This window comes from Natator depressus, chromosome 13 (assembly GCF_965152275.1).
Source record: "Natator depressus isolate rNatDep1 chromosome 13, rNatDep2.hap1, whole genome shotgun sequence".
In the NCBI taxonomy this organism is placed as follows: domain Eukaryota; kingdom Metazoa; phylum Chordata; order Testudines; family Cheloniidae; genus Natator; species Natator depressus.
In genome coordinates this window covers 31073890-31088574 of record NC_134246.1, presented here as the reverse complement: position 1 = coordinate 31088574, position 14685 = coordinate 31073890, and the positions used below count along the sequence as shown (strand labels likewise).

General features: G+C 44.2%; 1 protein-coding gene across 2 annotated transcripts in view; it reads right to left on the bottom strand.

Annotated features, from left to right (window-relative positions):
- Positions 1-14685, bottom strand: part of NFS1 (NFS1 cysteine desulfurase) — a 28870-nt gene that overhangs the window by 5197 nt on the left and 8988 nt on the right. For both annotated transcript variants that reach the window (XM_074970399.1, XM_074970400.1), the window contains exons 6-10: positions 13935-14028; positions 12129-12263; positions 7688-7845; positions 3517-3622; positions 1495-1576 (exon numbers count right to left, since the gene is read on the bottom strand). In XM_074970399.1, the coding sequence (XP_074826500.1) occupies positions 1495-1576; positions 3517-3622; positions 7688-7845; positions 12129-12263; positions 13935-14028 (575 nt within the window). The remainder of the gene's footprint in view (positions 1-1494; positions 1577-3516; positions 3623-7687; positions 7846-12128; positions 12264-13934; positions 14029-14685) is intronic.

The window sequence follows — 14685 nt, the reverse complement described above, 5'->3', positions numbered from 1 at the left end:
CTATAACCCTACTCTCCTTGTGTTAGGTCAGATGTTGCCAGCAGTGAGACACAGCAAGAGGCAAATGTAAAATGAAGATTTAGGAGAACAGAGGGGGAGTAGAAAAGGAAGAGCAGGAGAATTCTTCAGAGCAGAACAGGACAGAGGATGACAATGCACCAAGGGACACATTTCTATAAACCAAGATCAAACATGGCTTTGAAAACCACCTTTTGACTTCTCAAGTACCAAACGAATCTGAGAAGTGACAAATGTAAGGCCTGGAATCCTGAGCGAGAGGATACTCAGCACTGCTGCAGCTTACATCACAAAGGACATCAAAAGTGGGTAAGGATCATTACCCCCATTTTACAGAGGGGAAACCTGAGGCACAGAAAAGGAAGCTATTTCTAAGTACTAACAAAGCAAAATCTAAGCACTGAAAATGATTCTGATATAGTAAAAATACACCAGGTCTTTTTTTTTTTTTTTAAAGAAAAAAAGGGGGGAGAGAGAACCCAAATCCGCATGAAGTTAGTGGTCCTTCAAGGAAGGGAAGGAGTCCTAGAGTTAGCCACAGCTAGACATTGTACAGGCAGCTCAGTGGCTAACCTGCAGCCCCTGGATATAGCCAACACACCTCTCCCTTACCCTGCAACACACCCAGAATGGGCAGAGCAGGGGTTCATGTGAACAAGTTCCCACGCTGATCACCTGCTAAGTAGTTTTGCAACATGCACAAATGGAAAGATGTGAACTAAGATGACAGCTCTAACTGCAGGGCCTCTTGACAGGGTTGTAATTAGTTTCAGCTGGATTCAGAAAGTCTTTTCCTTTCAAACTGCTCTGCTTATGAGAACCAACACATTTCTGGCTGATAAATTTGCAGCTCAGACCATTACTTTGAAAAGCTAAGTAAAAATGGCACCTTTGTATTCTGCTCTGCATGTGTATCAGTGTCAGATCTGCTGATGTTAGTGATAAAAAGATTTTACTGCTGTCAGCCCTGCAGAGTCAACAGAGCTCTACGAAAGTGCACTGGATTCTCTTACTGCTTGTGCATCAAACACAGAAATTGCTAAATTTTGGGTTGCATATGTAGCCCTACAATCTTCAAATGATGCTCACCATTATTCCTGTGAAATTCTACTGAAGGCCATGAGGTTACACAGGTGCAACTGAGGACAGCATTTTGCTGGAGAATCATCATGACCAGAGGTGATGCATATGAAAAAAGAGTCCAGCTTGACTCTCAGATTCCAGGTTGAGTCTGCAAGGCTGACAGTTAGAAAAATCCACTTTACTTGTAAACTGAACAGATCTGATGTGATGACCCAAGGTGCCATTTTTAGAGAGTCCCATCTCAGAGTACAGCTGCATTTCAGACTGACAGAGCAAATGAAGGGCATAGAGGTGCCTACTCCCACATGTGAGATTCCATCAGCAGACAGCATTCCCTCTCAAGAGTGCTTTAGCATAAGCTTCCTTTTCTGCCCCCAATTTTCCCACACTTACCTTCCTGAAGACAGAGCCACATCTTTCAGAGCCATCAGCAGACTCTCTCCTTCCACATACGCAAAAGATAAATTGATGCAGCCTGCATGGTTTAAAAAAATAGCGTCAGCTGAACTCCCAGGAAAGTCCTATCCACATCAGAGGGGGGTGCCATTCTGCTGTACCACGTTGAGCCAAGTTCCACTGTGCTCCCTGCATGCAGACTCAGGTTCAAAGTGGGGTAGGCAGAGGCCAGAGGGCCTGCAGGACCGGCCATCAAAGCTGCGGAGTCCCGCAGGATTTCTCGTCCCTTGCTTCTGCATAGTGACGGTCCTAATTCCTATTTCAGTCACTTGGCCTGAGTCCTGGCTATAGACCAAAGGGAAGCAGGCCAAGGACTCTGCAGCTCACTGGAACTACACCCTGTTATTCCTGAAGTGCACTGACATTCCTGCAGCAGCTGCTGGGTTTATATTAACTAGGAGTTTTTACTGAATTAATAACTAAATAAAGTCTGTGCCCCCAGTTATTCATTCTGGCACTAAATCCAACACAGACTTCAGCTTTGGCATTTAAACTTTTTTTTGCCCCCAAATTTTCAAACTGTCTCAGTCTTTTATACTGACAGGGTGTAATTGCACAAGGGAAGCTGTTAAAAGAGAACAGAATGCTTCCATAAAAGCATCAGGGGCAACAAGATGCCTGGCAAAGCCAGAGGGACCACCAGAGCTAGTCTGACCTCCTGTATCTCACAGGCCACCAAACACCACCCCCACACTAAACTAACAACAAAAATGAGACCAAAGTATGCCCATCCATAGACTACTAGATTACTGTGTGCCACAGGCAGAGAACAGGAGGGACCGAGGTGCCCCAGTGCCCGAGGCCCCTCCAAAGGCAGGCATTAAGTGATATACACTCAGATAATCCTGACAACTGACCCGCACCCACACGTTGCAGAGGAAGGTGAAAAAAACCCAAGTCATTGCCAGTCTGACTGGGGACAAATTCCTTCCCGACCCCACATATGGCGATGAATTAAACCCTGAGCATGTGAGCAAAAACCAGCCAGCCAAGAACCTGAGAACCAGAACAGGGTCCTGGCTTCACTAACCATTCACAAAGCAACCAGTCACCCCTTCCATATTGCCACCACTGCATCCAGACAACTAACCACATCTCTGTTAAAATGAGCAGCAGTGAAAGTTTCAACCTTTACTTTTAAAGGTACTGTTATTAGGGTTTCAGAGTAACAGCCATGTTAGTCTGTATTCGCAAAAAGAAAAGGAGTACTTGCAGTACCTTAGAGAGACTAACCAATTTATTTGAGCATAAGCTTTCGTGAGCTACAGCTCACTTCATCGGATGCATACTGCGGGAAGCGTAGAAGATCTTTTTATATACACACACAGCATGAAAAAATACCTCCTCCCACCCCACTCTCCTGCTGGTAATAGCTTATCTAAAGTGATTACTCTCCTTACAATGTGTATGATAATCAAGCTGGGCCATTTCCAGCACAAATCCAGGTTTTCTCACCTGGATTTGTGCTGGAAATGGCCCAGCTTGATTATCATACACACTGTAAGGAGAGTGATCACTTTAGATAAGCTATTACCAGCAGGAGAGTGGGGTGGGAGGAGGTATTTTTTCATGCTGTGTGTGTGTCTATATAAAAAGATCTTCTACGCTTCCCGCAGTATGCATCCGATGAAGTGAGCTGTAGCTCACGAAAGCTTATGCTCAAATAAATTGGTTAGTCTCTAAGGTGCCGCAAGTACTCCTTTTCTTTTTGTTATTAGGGTTGAGCATCACCACATCATTGAGATGAGTGGGGCAGTTCATAGCTCTCAGACATACAACATGAGGCTGCCTGCAATCTCAGGAAGTCAGCACTGTATTGGTTCAAATTAAGGGACCTTCTAGAATATTTTCATCTCAACCGGAAGGGTTAAAAACTTTTATTTACAGAATAAAGGAAAAAGCACAGTTTTCAGGAAGGGTGGATTCTGTAACCAGAGAAATAAGAGATTCTGTTAATACCTGGATAGCGATGCTCTGGGTCTCCATTCAAAACCACATCTGGAATTTCAGTCATTATTTTTGTAACGAGTCGGTCCGCCAATACAGAAATTCGCTTATAGTCATACTAACAAAAGAAAGAGATCGGTCTAATAAATGGCTGATGGGTTCAACTCTCCCTCCTTTACCAACCACGGCATGGACATCAGTACTTGGAGTTGGTTGGACTATGGCAAGACAGACATTAAAGACTTATTTTTTTAAAAGCCTCATCTCTGGCACCCTTTTTAAAACAACGCTTTGAGTTAGTAGTTGGGTATTTGCCAGCTCAGCCTGCTGCCCTAAACAAACCAAATTATCAGTTAAGAAAATGTTACCCATAAGAACTATCAAGTGAACTTTCATATAAACACAAAAGGTTTGAGTTTCAATATTAGAACGCTTTAGATAATGGTTAAAGTGATAGAGTAGTTTGCATTATGACAGAGCGCTCCTGTTTTGCTATTGTGAGAAATGCCCGTAATGGAGATGCATAATGGAGACGCCAGCCTCACTACAGCAGCTAGGAGGCTGTCCACACTGAGTTATGTGCACCCAGTTCTCTTTCTGAAGACACGCCTGCAGGATTCAGTAAGAAAGAGAATTGCTGATTGTCTAGAAACTACAATATGACTGGAAGGACCAAGGTCCCCCAAGGCATATCCCTTGCAATTTCAGGAATAAATTGGGACCATGTGGGATATATGCAAAGATGATTTCCTCCGCCCTTTAACTTCACCATAATTAACTGTGACAGGATGACAATGGCCCTTTAATAGAGAAGAGGCCAGTGCACTTGACTCATTAGCTGCCTCCTAACTGGGTTTATGCACTGGCACCTGGGGCACACCAAGATTCAATTCAGGCAGGTGGGAGCTGCCATAGCTATGAGGCTGTAGGTGGTTCCTAGGAGAAGGCTGAAGTGCTACAGTGGGATTTGTCTGCTGATCTTCCCCAAGTCAGAGGGCTGAAGGCAGGGGAAGAGTCGGGGTTTACCTGTGAAGTCTCCATACTGGAGGCAGAGATAGCTGAGGGCCAGCAGAAGTGAGGGATGACCTCCCTACGAGAGGTTCTGGGAGATTGCCCTGGGAAGATCAGGGTTGCGCTCCACCTGGAAGGGCTGGGGCGACTATCCTGGTGGAAGGGCAGGAGAGGCCCACAGAAGAGCCTGGGCGTGGTAGAAGATGCTGGAGAATGGTACGTGCTATGTTGACAGATTAGAGGATATGAGATACTTAGGATACATGCATGGACGTGATAAATGAACTACATTTGGGGGCCTTTTTTTATGGGCTATTTTGTACTATGCTTATAATAAACTCGCCCCAAGCAGTGTATTAGTGAGTCAAGAAAACGTCCCCAGGAGTTCTGGGGACTCTGAAGAAGGGAAACAGACAGGCACATCTATCATGCTGCAGCCTGCTGCAAGACGGCGCTCTAGGCAGGGCTATGTTAGGACATCAAAACCACCCAACAATTCTTACGTGTTCCTCTGACAAAAGAGACTTTTTCCTCTGAGCAGCATGTAGGTAATCTGACAAGCTGTTGGTCAGGTAAAACAATTTGAAAACGATTTAAGTGTTTAATTTTTGAAAAGTATTCCTAGGGTTTTTTTTGGAACTTCTACCTTAAAAATGGCTTGGCACAGAAATGCCAAAATTAGTCTACTTTGTTGTCCTCATTGAGGACTGGGCCTTTTGATTATTTCTGGAAAATGTGACTGACTGATTACAGAGTTAGAGAATTTAGATACCAGTGACAGAAAACCCTATTATAGACAGTTATATACTATGGATTTTCCCTCCAGACCTTGGAGAATTTTATTGACTCTCTCAAGTTCTCTGGCAATGAATCTCACAGGGTTTATAAGCTCTGAAGAAGCAGATACTACCACCAGATGTGGATAGAATGAGCCGCCTATTGGTTATGTTGAACCAGAGATGTACACTGGGAGGAGGGGGGAGAACTCTGGTTCTGGCAAAGCCTATCTGCACCACAGGCAGACCTCTCAAGCACTCCACCTTGGGTGGCTCCCTCTGTATTCAGGGCAGATGGCTTCTGCTGTTCTACTTCAATCACAAACTCTGCACTTGTTTGGCCCCTCTTCACCTGCCACGGCCAATCCCTCCCATAAAGGAGCAGAGGGACCTTGGAGGGAGGGACCAGGTGGTTCAGATGCTAACTGTTTTTGATGGAGCAGAGTGGAGTCTATACATGTCCCCCCTAGGAGAGGAAGGAATGGAGCAGACCCTGAGCTGCCATGCTCTTCACAGGCAGAACAGAGGATTGAGGGCTGCTCCATGCCCTCCTCCACTCTTGCAAAAATATCAGTTCAAGCTGCTCTTGGGTCTCTCCCTGAGGCCTCTCTCTGCTCCTTGAATGGGGTGAGCCAAAATAGCAGCAGCTAGGAGCGTTCTGGATGCCAGAAGGGCACCAGCAATGGAGCCAGCAAAGGTAGAGCCCAGGAGACATTTCATTTCATTTAGTGGAGGAGAGCTTTACTTTGTGCCTGGAGGAGCAGTCTTAGCTTACTGGGGAAAACCCCCACCAGGGAGAAGGGCGAGTGTTTCCCCGAGGGGCAAGAGCAGGGAGTCGTTCCACACTTTCAGTCATTTGTCCCACATTTGGGTGGCCTGTGCTGTACATTGGCAGGCTTGAATATTGAGAGGTTTCACTGCAGGTCCTGGTAGGTCTGCATGGCCCCAGGAGCACTCCCTGGGCGTGTGGTGATTATACATTCTGCAGGATTAAGAAGAGCAATCAGAGCTGAGACTCTGCAGAACGTACAGATTCTGCAGGAGCGTAGCCTCCAACAGAGCTTCCGTAGACTACTCAGCCCAGATGACTAACAGTTGCCTGGCTGGAATGGGCTAGGGCTCCATGGACAGATTTCCATACAAATCCACTTGGCCTATGTGCAATTCAGAGGTTTTTGGTTTTTTTTAAGTGAATTTACACCCCAATTATGAGAAGTGCATTGGCACTCACATGACTTGGCATGATTCAGCAATAGCATGGACAGAACATGGGACCTAAAAACATAAGCCTTTCCTGCCTGAGTTAAAGAACCACAATCCTTACTTGAAAGGCTGTAGTAGATTCAAACCTTTTTATATGGTTTAGGCACTAGAACGGGACAGATGGCTACACTTACCGTGGCTTACACAGGCAATGTAACTTGGTTCCCATACCACGTCTCCTTGCGTTCACTTTGATTTGTAATAAGCTCAGATATTACATGCATGGTAAGAACTGAGACAGGCCGAGCAGACACACAGACCCACTTGATATTTCACTAACTTGCTTTAAACAGTTTTGAGACTTGTACCCCCTACCACCACCACACTGGCTGACAGACACCCCCCACTAGCTGATCTTCAGTGCAACCAGGATTTTCCCAAGGGGTGAGATGAACAGAGTTGGGTGAATATTTGAGAGTGGAGCCGTATTTTAATGCGGACACAATAGGTAACATTTTCAAAAGCACCCCAGTGACTTAGAACCACAAGTCCCATTGACTTACAGTGAGGCTTAGACTCTTAAGTGCTTATAACACCTAATGGAATTTAGGCACATATGACAGGGTGCAGTTATGTCTACTTTGTATTGCTCTGTAATAAAATACTGAATTGTTTATGCTCAAAGAGCCCCTTTCACCATCAGTGAAGGTATAAGGCACATAACTTCATGCATGGGGCACATTCACACTCCTTTGGGGATGCTGTGCTCACATATATATTGTATAAACATTTAAAAGGAAACATGGCTCTTCCAGGTTCATGGGGTTTTTTCTGTCTGCAGAACTGTTGCAGAAAACCAATAGATTCAAACGAGTCTAAAGTAGAAATAGTCTCAAGATCACCTTCCAATCCCCCAGAAACGTCTGCAGGGAAGACTTCAAAGGGCTCACTCAAATCTACAAATCAGGAGAATCACTTTAATCTCCAGTCTCAACAGTGAGAATCAGAATCCAACCTGCCAGTATTGCAGATGTACATGCTGGAAAAGGACTTCTTTGGAGGGAAATGTGGTCCCACTAAAGGGGCCAATGCAAAGATTCAATGCAGCCCATGCACGATGAGCAGGAAAGAATCTAAGAACATGTCATATACTATTATAATAGGAACATGAGACAGAATTGCTCTCTATATACCTCCATCTCTTGTTGAGACACTTCACATGCTGCCCCGAGGCCAACTGCTAAAGGTGTAGGCACAGTCCCAGATCGCATTCCTCTCTCCTGGCCTCCCCCACTCTGTAAGGGTTCCAACCTCACCCGGGGCCGACGGCGAATATAGATGGCACCAACCCCTTGAAAAACAAACATACAAAGAAGCTCGGCATGTTCAGGACATATATATGTTTGAAAATACCACAAAGGATGGCAGCACTGAAAGAGACCACCTCCTTCTCTTTCGAGAACTGCTCATCTGGATCCCTGTTGGAGGGGCGGGAAGCACCCACAGGTGCATGAACTCAGAATCTCCCCAAAACCAGTGTGCACTGAAGCTGTTCCTCCCCCAGACAACTCCCCGCCCCATGGTTCTGAGCGTCAGAGGGAGAGGCTTCAACCTCTCCCCAGTTTGCTTTGGCAACAAAAGGTTCAGTGTGCTCAGAGCACAACGTCCCCAATGCTACCCTAATCATTTCCCCACTTTTGGATGTTACTGCCTGTATGTAGTTAACTAGAAGTACTTTGTTGCCCATGCTGTTGTGGGCACAGTCTGCTTGCGCTGCTCCCCCAAAAGTGGTCTTGCTAGGCAGATTTTTTTGTGTGTGGATATTCTTACTTCTTTAGCGCCATCATCCAATCCTTTCCGTCCCCAGAGGCAGAACTCCCCTTGACTCTGCTGGCCAGGAATCCTTCCAGAGGGTCTCTCACCTTCTGTCTCTGGGGGGCAACTCATTAGATGAGCTGAGCTGCAAGGAGCTAATCTGACCGTTTTGAAAAACACTTTCGCACCTCGATCCACCCTTTCCTCATTGAATAAACTTTTAGTCTCACACAGGGCCAGGGCAGGGGGTTGGGGTGCGGGGTACAGGAACGGGCTCAGGGCAAGAGAAGGGGTGCAGACTGCAGGAGGGGACTCAGGGCAGGGAGATGGAGTGCAGGAGGGGTGCGAGGTGCAGGCAGGGGGCTTAGTGCAGGAGGAGTTCGGGCTCCAGCCTGTAGCCGCTTACCTAAAGCGGCTCCGGGGTGGCAACGACATGCACCGGGGCCAAGGCAGGCTCCCTGCACACCTGCCCTGGCCCCACGCCGCACCAGGAAGCGGCCAGCACCATGTCCTTGCGCGGCCTGGGGGGGGGCGCCACAGGGTACCGTGCACTGCTCTTGCCACGCCTCCAGGTACCTCCCGCGAAGCTCCCATTGGCTACAGTTCCCGTTCCCGGCCAATGGGAGCTGTGGGGGGCGGTGCCTGGAGGCAAGGGCAACGCACAGAGCCCTCTGCCCCCCCGGACCTCAGGGACGTGGTGCCAGCCACTTCTAACAGCGCCGCAGGGCCTGTGGCACCACGGGGGGCAATCCTGCAGGCTGGATCCGGCCCACGGGCCATAGTTTGCCCACCCGTGCATTAGGAGCAAGAGACAGACCAAGGACAGGGTAGGTCCATAACTCAATGAGGGGGGAAATGGCAGATGTGCTAAATGCTTTTTTTGTTTCAGTTTTCCCCAAAAAGGTTAGTAGCAATTGGACATCTAACATAGTGAATGCCAGTGAAAGAGAAGCAGAATCAGGGGCTAAAATAGGGAAAGAACAAGTTAAAAAAAGTCTGACACGTTAGATGTCTTCAAGTCACTAGGTCTGATGAAATCCATCCTAGAATACTCAAGGAGCTGACTGAGGAGATATCTGAGCCACTAGCGATTCTCTTCAAAAAGTCATGGAAGACGTAAGAGATTCCAGAGGACTAGAAAAGGGCAAATAAAGTGCCCATCTATAAAAAGCGGAATAAGGACAATCCAAGAAATTACAGACCAGTCAGCTTAATTTCTGTACCCAACAAGATTATGAAGCAATCAATTTGCAAACACCTAGAAGATAATAAGGTGATAAGTAACAATCATCATGGATTTGTCAAGAACAAATTGTGTTAAAGCAACCTAATAGCTTTCTTTGACAGGTTAACAAGCTTCGTGGATGGAGGGGAAGCGGTAGATGTGGGATATTTTGACTTTAAGGCTTTTGATATGGTATCGCATGACCTTCTCATAAACAAACTATGTAAATACAACATAAATGGAGCTACTATAAGGTGGGTGCATAACTTGTTGAAAAACTATTTCCAGAGGTTCCCAATCTAGCTGGACGGGCATATCAAATGGGGTCCCGCAGGGCTCAGTTCTGTTCGATAACTTAATGATTTAGATAACAGCATAGAGAGTACACCTATAAAGTTTGTGGACAACACCAAGCTGGGAGGGGTTGCAAGTGCTTTGAGGGATACGATTAATATTTAAAATGATCTGGACAAACTGGAGAAATGGTCTGAAGTAAATAGGATCAAGTGCAATAAGGACAAATGCAAAGTACTCCATGTAGGAAGGAACAATCAGTTGCACCCATACAAAATGGGAAATGGCTACCTACGAAGGAGTACTGCAGAAAAGGATTTGGGGTCATAGCGGACCACTAACTAAATATAAGTCAACAGTGAAACACTGTAGCAAAAAAAGCAAACATCATTCTGGGATGTATTAGCAAGAGTCTTGTAAGCAAGTCACAAGAAGGAATTCTACTCTATTCTGCGCTGATTAGGTCTCAACTGGAGTATTATTTCCGTTCTGGGCACCACATTTCAGGAAGGATGTGGACAAATTGGAGGAAGTCCAGAGAAGAGCAACAAAAATGATTAAAGGTCTAGAAAATATGACTTATGGGTTGTTTAGTCTGGAGAAGAGAAGACAGATGGGACACAATAACAGTTTTCAAGTACATAAAAGATGGTTACGAGTGAGAAAAATTGTTCTTCTTAACTTCTGCTTCTTGTCCTATCCTCAATAGGCTTAAATTGCAGCAAGAGCAGTTTAGATTGGGACATTAAGAAAAACTTCCTAACTGTATTTAGAGCTCTACACGCACTTACACACAGCTTTACTCCTTTAAATTTGCCTTCTAGATTGCTCTCACTTTTCACCACTGCTCCTCAGCTTCACCTTCTGGAAGGTCAATACAGCTTGTTCCACCCCCAAGAGTGGGGATCCATATGGACAATTGCCAAAGGAGAAAAATCTCAAACGGTTCTCAGAGATGATCACCTTCTACACTCCCTTCCTATTTCAGGGATGTGAGTTAAGGATTTCTAAATCAGTGGAAGGAATGGCATACTTGTGTTCTCTTGCATCGCTGACACTGGCTCTGTCACACTGTGGCTTTACAGCAACACTGTCAACATCAGAGATACTTCACACCTATCTGAAGTCTCCTTCTAAGCCACTCAAGTGGGGCCACTTGCTGCAGACCTAAGTTTGTGTGTCTGACCTTCTCCCCCAAATCTTATGCTTTTTCATGTCATGGCGGCTGGGATCCAGTCCCACCAGGGTGGGGAAGAATTAGTAAGGTGTTCAGAAATAGTGCACGTATTAGTGGAGGAAGCCGTGGACAAAATATTTCCTATGAAACAAGAGGAGAGGTAGAACCTGCACCAGACCCCTGCCAGGGCAACAGTGGTGGAGCAAAGCATCTTGAGTCTCCAGGGGGCTCCAGTTATCCTAGAGCTCTCAGTCAACACAACACAGCTCTGTCTGGACTTTTGCCCCATGTGGTACTGGAACACGAGCAGCTAACACTACGTGAGCCTTTCAGCCTGTCCACATGCTTGATGGTGGGCATGCACGATCCAGGTGCCCACTGCAGGATTGGCAGCATAGCCCGAATGGGCCTTCATGACATTTCTGTCTGTCCAAGGAATTAACTTTCTACAGCCCAAGTAACGCTAAGATGACTAGAACAGGAGGGTTGGAGAAAATTGCTTCTGCTTTGTTTTATTTTGGGCACACTTTATATTTAGTTGGTTCCACTGTTTACCCTGTATACTCAGACAGCCTCCCATTTGCGTGAGGGGAAGAGAAACATTTTAATAAATAGGAAAATATGATTGTCCAAGCACAAGAACTGACATGATGACTATGGGAAAGGTGTAACACCAAACCCCACTTTTAATTCTGCCCAGCTGTTGAGTGAGTCACTACTATCAGCTATGAGAGCACCCTGAAGAGGAACTGGGCACTAATGGAAACTGTTTGCTTCTCAACAGCAGAAAGAGAGCATGGATTAAGGCTGTGGCAGAAAGGAGACACACACAGGCCTTAGCGCACACATGCTCTGTCAGTCTTCATGCTAGTCATAGGGCCCTTTGGAAAATTTTGCCTCTTTCGCATTTAAAAAGACAAAAAATACTAGAATATATAATCCAAATATGCTAGGATTGGTTAAATGATTACTGAAAAACTCTGTTCATTCAAGAAGAGTATGAACGGTTTATAAATTATCAGAACAATTCACAGAATGCATGCTGAAACAAAGCAACCCCAAGACAAGCTTGGGTAAACATCAAACCCTTAAAAAATAAATAAATAAATAAATAAATAAATACCTTTTGGACCATAGATTTTATGGCCACTGATGCTCATTAGGTCAATTTTCATATCATTGACATCCATGGGGATTTTACCAACTGCCTGGGCAGCATCAGTGTGGAAGAAAACCTTACGAGAGCTGCAGATCTGACCTGGGATAAGAACACCACAACAGCAACAAACAAGACAGTTAGTTACTTATCTCATTAAATGCATTAGCGTACCTGAAAAGTGTCACCTTGCAGGGAGCAGGAGCAGTTTTGCAGGGAAAAGGGAGAAGAAATGAGTACTCTTAGGTTGTTTTAATTTTTTAGTCAGTTGTCTATGGACTATTTTGCAGCTATTCCAGCTGATACTTACCCAAGCTTAGTTGTACATGGCTCGAGGCTAGAACTAGCTGAAATTTAGAAGCAACAGAAAGGCTACAAATTGCTTCCTTATCATAGAAGTCAGAGGCAAAAATGTCATCTTGTCAAATGCAGGACTGTTCCCTATAGAACTACAGCGTATCTGCCAGTGCGTGGTTGAGTTTACTCTTTTGTCTTAAGCAATGGGGGCTTCTATCACTTCCCTTGGGAAAGTCTACTCACAACCTGGCAGATCTGCCTTTGGAAGTTCTCCTGGTAGTCCACCTAGATTTTCCACGTCTTAATTCCCTTTTATTTTAAGACTATTCCATTTACCAGGCGAATATAATTCCTCTCCTTCCTTAGTGTTTATACTCATCAAGTATCTGTATGCTTATGATTCATTCCCCACTGTGTTGTCACTTAGCCAACTTGTGCAAATTTCAGATTATTGCGAACAAGTAGTAATTTTGGCTGCCAATAGCGAAGCTTTGCTTTAAATTGCAAAAGCCAGGTAGGAGCAGAAAACAGCGCACCTAACTCTCATTATAAGGCTATGTGACTGTAACAACTCCCTGTTAAAAATATCAGATGCAGTTTTAGTTTACATTGTTAAGCGATTTAAGAACATATTGTTTGAGACAGCAAAACCATCATCAAAACAGTCTCAGGCAAGACAGGCCAATGGATTGCTTCTGGTCTTTCAAAACAATGTAGCTTCCTTAGAGCCCAGTTTCATTACACCTGATATTACACTAATATGCCTTTTTAGAACTATTAGCCAAGGCATATTTCATATATATTGCACACATTATTGATATGTATTACACATCAAATCAACATTATATAATCTTAACTTTAAGTTGTATTACACTCACTCATGTCAAGAGCTCTCTCCCCCACAACACCCTGCAAAGCTAAATACAGCATGTGGCATTAGTGAATATAAATCCTATAAAAATCAAGATACATGAGTGTTCTACCCTGGTACTAAGCAGAGTGTTCCTTCATGGCCCAACTGGTTTGGAATACTGTGTTCAAAAGCAAGAAATAAGGGATACACTGTCGTACCAGAAAATGAAGCTAAAAAACTAATTGATTGGTGAATTTTAGCCTTGGGTGACATACAGAGTGGTTTTAACTTGTAAACAAGTAACTATAAATACAGCAAGTTTGTGGGGAATATTTTGGGGAGCATACCTTCTATATAAGGTCATCTGGCATGCTGTGAGAAACAGCTTCTCAGAATAATCAGTAATGTAATAACTCTTTTTCCTGTACTGTTAGCCAATTTTCTTGCTAAAACTGGATAAGTTTGGTTATTTGGTCTTCTGAACATTTTTCATAATGAACCACATGTGTAGTTAATTATATATATATATATATATATATATATATAAAAAAAAAAAGCAGAAGATACCATTTTTCAAGTCAGTCTCATTTATATTAGGTTGCTGGAAGCCAGTGCCTACTTACCAATGTCCCTAATTGGCTGCTTTACTCCGATTTCATTGTTCACAGTCATTATGGACACCAAGCTTGTGTCTGGTTGGAGTGCATCCTCCAGTTCCTGGTGAAAATGTTGAAAAGACACAGATGTAGTGCCTGAAGTAACTAAAAGTACAAGCAAAAGCCGCCTACTGTTTAGTGTTGGGATGCTGTTAAAACCCAAGGCCTAAAAACCAGAGTACCTAAAACATTTTAACAGGAAAAACACTGATAAGATTTGGCTATCCAAAAGTACAAAGTTTTTGGACTTTGAGTAAAATAAAAACCCTGACAAATATGTGTTTGCAGAAGATAAGAAATGTTGACATTGAACTTTGTGCTTTCTAAAATTCCCCTTTTAACAGATTAAGAGGGAGGATAATATACTATAAGACAAGACAGATACTGATCTAAAATTGAAATGGAAGATTGCTAATAATAAAATAAGATTCATTGTTAGCTATACATTTAATAAATTGTAATTATGGATATAGAGGAAGTATAAGATAAGGCAATACACAGGCAAAGCCTTGGCCTGGCATGAGGGTATTTTTTGTAAATTTCTCTTTTATATAATTTGCTGATTTGTGTAAAATGATACTGTTGGCAAGATAAATAGTGTGTCATATTGGAAGAAGTAAGTAAGAGGTACAAACTGATAACCAAAAACTCCCTTTTTCTGGGAGCGAGGGCAACACAATCCCAAAACTGCAAATTCAGCAAGAAAATTATAGACATT